Source organism: Spinacia oleracea, chromosome 6 (genome assembly GCF_020520425.1).
Source record: "Spinacia oleracea cultivar Varoflay chromosome 6, BTI_SOV_V1, whole genome shotgun sequence".
In the NCBI taxonomy this organism is placed as follows: Eukaryota; Viridiplantae; Streptophyta; class Magnoliopsida; order Caryophyllales; family Amaranthaceae; genus Spinacia; species Spinacia oleracea.
In genome coordinates, this window is record NC_079492.1 from 116,884,391 (window position 1) to 116,889,534 (window position 5,144).

Consider the following 5,144-nt stretch of genomic DNA (forward strand, 5'->3'; position numbering starts at 1 on the left):
ATCATCATCTTGGTCCGACAGATGGACCACTCATGACCGAACCTGAGGCATACCGTCGTCTTGTAGGCCGTCTTGTCTATTTCGTTGTCACTCGTCCAGATCTTGCATATTTGGTGCATGTTTTATCAGAATTCTTATAGGAGTCTCACGTAGATCATTGGGATGCAGTGTTACGGGTGGTCTTTTACTTAAAAGGGACACCAGAACAAGGTATTCTATTATGGGTTGACAATAATTTAACTCTCCATGGATGGTGTGACTCAGACTGGGCAGCTTGTCCCATCACTCGTCATTCATTAACATTTTGGCTTGTGTTTTTAGGCCAATCACCTATTTCTTGGAAGACCAAGAAGCAACACACAGTTTCTCTCTCTTCTGTCGAGACATCTATGACCGCAATTACATGTGAGTTGAAATGGTTAAAGGGATTGTTGTTAAGTTTAGGAGTTCATCATCCTAAAGAGGTTTCATTGTTTTGTGACAGTCAGTTTTGTCATTGTTGCACATGGCTAAGAATCCGGTTTTTCATTAGCGCACAAAGCACATTGAGTTGGATTGTCATTTTGTACGAGATGCTATAACAGAAGGTTTGATTGTGCCGCCATATGTTCTTGCATCGACACAGTTGGCGGATATTTTCACAAAGGCACCTTGGAAGCACAATTTGATCTACTTATTTCCAAGTTGGGCATTTTTGAACCCTATGCTCCAACTTGAGGGGGGTGTTGAGATAAGTAATTAGGGAAGTTGGAGTATTTCTGTAACTGCCAAAGTATTCATTACAGTAATTAAGAACGCTAAAGTAATTTTGTAATTGTCAAAATATTGATGATAGGAAGCTTAGTGGTACTAGGAGTTCACTAGTAGAAAAAACCCTTATTGCAGCGGGCTTTTAGACCCCTGTTGCAGCGTACATCGTATGCTGCAACTGGGGGGCCTGCAACAAGTCTGAACTTGTTGCAGCGTACAATGTTCGCTGCTAAAAGGGGTTTTTTGCAGCGTACATATGTATGTACGCTGCAACAAGTGCCAAAAAATTGGCAAAAATTTGGACTTGTTGCAGCGTACATATATATGTACGCTGCAAAAGACTCAACTTTTTGCAGCGTACATTTATTTGTACGCTGCAACAAGTCTGAAATTTTGCGAAAATTTTTTCCCTTGTTGCAGCGTACAATATATATGTACGCTGCAACAAAGCACTTTTGGCGGGAAAATTCTAATTTTGTTTAGGGATACCTAGAGTGCCTTGCACCAAATATAGAAACCTTTCAAAACAATAATAGAATAACGCAACCTGTATAACAAATATAAAAACAACAACTGGAGTTTTGTATACTATATATCCCAAAACCAAAGTGCACATATTATATTTAAATATATGTTCCAATTTCAACATAAACATACATTTTAATATAAAATTTATTCTATAAAAACTAAACCAACTCGATCAAGCGCGCTAAAGGTTATGCGTAGGTTACTGAGTGCTTGGTTCCCTAGGATATTTCTTGTAGAAGTACTCTTGATAATAATAATAATAATAATAATATGTTCAAGATTTGAGCCTCCGCAAAAATTTTACATAGTAGGTGTCCAAACTTTAATTCAGTAAGTTACATGCATTAGATGCATATACGTAGTTTGAGAACTTGAGTTGATGATGTTGGTGTTCGTCGGCCTGTCCGGAGGGCTTACTTGTTTCCGGTACATTTTCTACTCTTTTGTAAAGGTTAGGACTAAAAAAAGATCTTGCACGCACAAGGTGTACAATAAATTTATTGTACACCAGGATAATTTTTACATCAACATTAAAGAATCCCGTGAATAAAGAAGAGGTGTTGGCGGCAGCCAATGTCCAAGGATCCCGGCGACTCATTCTGACTGAAACAGGGGGTGGGTCTTTACCAACTTAAAAATTATCTCTTTTAGGAACGAAGTGTTCTACTCAGGTCTCCGTTTGCGACCAGGCCCTGGGAGACTGCTTGAGCCACCCAGATTTTTTGTAATTTTTACATAATTTTTTGTAACTTAAAAAAAACAAAAAAATTTATAGATAAACATTTTAAAAAGGTTAAATGATTAATTTTATACTTAATAGTGATTTTGAAGAAATAAATTTTATTAGAATGAAAAAATTTATCATTGAAAAATAGATAACTTTTACATATATAAGGGTAACTTTTAAGCATTTTGAGTTAACCTTTACTCCAATGTACAATATTTATTGTACACCACTGTAAATAAGATTTTGTGTATGCCTAAAAAGATTTCTTTTGTGGAGAAACTGAAATGTTTGTTGTAGAATTCCAGCCACACTATCATCGAACGCAATTTTAAATGGATATCCAGTAATCCACTCGACCCGCTTTAGATAAATGGATGAAAATCCGACGTAATTAATGGAAGGCGGGTGACGGATCTCACCAGTTCTTATGTTAACCCTCCATCCACATGTATGGTATATTTCTCATGCAAAAAAATATTCAACAAAATAACTTAATTCTTGTGTCATTTTGCTGTGTTCATGTTTGCGCTCGTGTTGAATATAAAGGGGTCGGAAATCTTAACACTAACTCGACTTGCTTAATTAAATATGTTGTGTCATGTCGTGTTGTGTTGATTCACTTGTTTAATTAAACGGGTCGGAAAGCCTTGACACTAAGGGCTAGTTTGGTTGCACTTGGGAAGTTATTTTCCCTTCTATTTGTAATTCCCATGTGTTTTAACTTCCTACACATTCAGTATTCTTGTTTGGTTGAGCATAGGAAGTTAGAATTCCTAAGGGAAAATCTACTTACTTAGGGGAGACTAGGTAAGAAACTTCCCCCATTTTAGGCAAGTAGACCTTCATATTCTCATGGCAACCAAACAACCTCTTTGCTCTTCACTTGCTAGGAAATGAAACATCCCATGTAATAGAATGTCAACCAAACTAGACTCTTTCATGTTTGGATCATATCCTGTTTGGTCAATAAAGTTGTCCCCTTTCTAAAAGTTTGGTCACCAAATACATTAAATTATTAGTTATTTTATTAGTCGGTTGAGTCATGCCAATTGCGTGTTGTCGTGTTAACTCTTTTAATTAAATACTAGTTAGATTTTAGCCCATGCGATGCACGGATTCTATTAAATTGTTAAGTTAAAATAAAACTCCTATACCAATCACTATAGATTAGATTAGATTAGATTAGATTACATTAGTGTTTGATTTTGGATGGAGCTAGTTGTATTATTAGTAATTAGTTAATTAAAATATCTATGTGGCACCTAATTATTTATCTACGTGACACTCGAACTTTTAATTCAACAATAATTCAGCAATCATATTTTTCATTGGCCGAAACCATTAGATTCTATTAGAATTCATCATCTAGGATGAATTCATTGCTTGAAGCTGAACATCAGCAAGCATTGAGAGAGAAAGAAACTAACGAATTTAGAGAGAATTTTATCTTATTACTGAATTAATGAATTAAAATGATTACAACAGCTATGAACACAATAAATACCAACTGATTGGTGACGCGTTTCAAGCAATAGGAGAGCTACAATCGTACTACTCAGCAACTACAACATTCAGTGAGGCTTTATTACAACTCAACTAACAGACTGACTTCTAAATGATTCCCTAGATTTTAGGATGGTTTGTTAGAGCGGATGTCATAGCTTATAGAAGGTATTTGCTGCTGTTGATGAGTAGATTTTGGTTTGCTTCCCTTATTGGTCTGATGTACTGAAGGACAGACAAAATGATGAGGTAATTGTAGAACTAGGACAGTGTACACCCCCCCCCCCCTTCAAACTTGGTGTGGGTAAGACATTGACCATGCCAAGTTTGGAAGATAAAGTCTTATGTTGACAGCTAGGTAGAATCTTGGTAAAGATGTCAGCTAACTGGTTCCGAGTAGGGAGATAACTTAGTTGTAGGAGACCTTCAAGCACTTTATCCCTGGTGAAATGGCAATCCACCTCAATGTGCTTTGTTCATTCATGAAAAATGGGATTTCTAGCAATGTGAAGGGAAAATTGATTGTCACAATTCAGTTGAACTAGTTTCAAACCTTGAATGCCCAATTCCTCCAATAACCTAACTATCCATGAGACTTCACTAGCATCTTGAGACATTACCCTGTATTCTTCTTCATAAGAGCTTTTAGAGACCGTAGATTTCTTTTTAGATTTCCGGTTGATAGGTGAATTACCAAGAAGAAGAATGTAGCATGTGATTGATCTTCTGGTGGAAGAGCAAGATGCCCAATCAGAGTCAGAAAAAGCATGTAGAGTGAGTTGATCTGTATCTATTAAAAGGATGCCTTTCCCTGATGTATGGTTAACATATCTTATAGTGTGAGTAACAGCAGCAATGTGAGCAAGCTTAGGGGAATGCATAAACTGACTGAGTGATTGAACAGCAAAGGCAAGGTCTCGTCTGGTATGTGTAAGAAAGTTAAGCTTCCCAACATAACGTTTGTATAGGTCAACATTAGGGTATATTTGACCTTTTGGGGAAAGCTTTAGATTTAATGGAAAAGGGGTGAGTGCAGGTTTAGAAATATCAAGCTCACAGCCAGATAACATTTCCTTAGTGTATTTCCTTTGAGTAAGAACATAACCATCAGAAGTGTGGCTGACTTCCATACCAAGAAAATAATTGAGTAAGCCCAAATCCTTGATGCTAAAAGTGTGGTGAAGATGAGCTTTCAAAGCAGAGATTTCAGCCTCATCAGAACATGTGATGATAATGTCATCCACATACACAGTCACAATAGTAGTCATATGAGAGGATTCATGTTTGATAAAGAGAGAGTAATCATTCTTTTATTGTCTGTAACCTTGAGACTTTAGTTCATCAAGTAGTCGAGCAAACCATTGTCTGGAATCTTGCTTGAGACCATAGGTGACTTAGTGAGCTTACAAACATGGCCAGCAGGACCATTAGCACCTTCATGTAAACTTATTCATCTAGATTACCATGAAGGAAAGCATTATTGATATCCAACTGGAACAATTTCCAGTCTTTGCTAGCAATAAGTGAGATTAAACACCTTATAGTAGACATTTTCACAACTGGGAGAAATTTTCATGGTAGTCAATACCATAATTTTGTATAAAACCCTTGGAAACCAATCTATCTTTATACCTTT

General features: G+C 36.5%; 1 protein-coding gene across 1 annotated transcript; it reads right to left on the reverse strand.

Annotated features, from left to right (window-relative positions):
- Window positions 1-3,984: 3,984 nt before the first annotated feature.
- On the reverse strand, window positions 3,985-4,776 carry LOC130463520 (uncharacterized mitochondrial protein AtMg00810-like). Its single transcript, XM_056832671.1, has one exon. It carries the CDS (start codon window positions 4,774-4,776, stop codon window positions 3,985-3,987), a length of 792 nt encoding a protein of 263 aa, XP_056688649.1.
- Window positions 4,777-5,144: the final 368 nt, after the last annotated feature.

Excerpts from the sequence above, each read along its gene's own strand:
- LOC130463520 (XM_056832671.1), bottom strand. The coding sequence starts at position 4,776 with ATGACTACTATTGTGACTGTGTATGTGGATGACATTATCATCACATGT.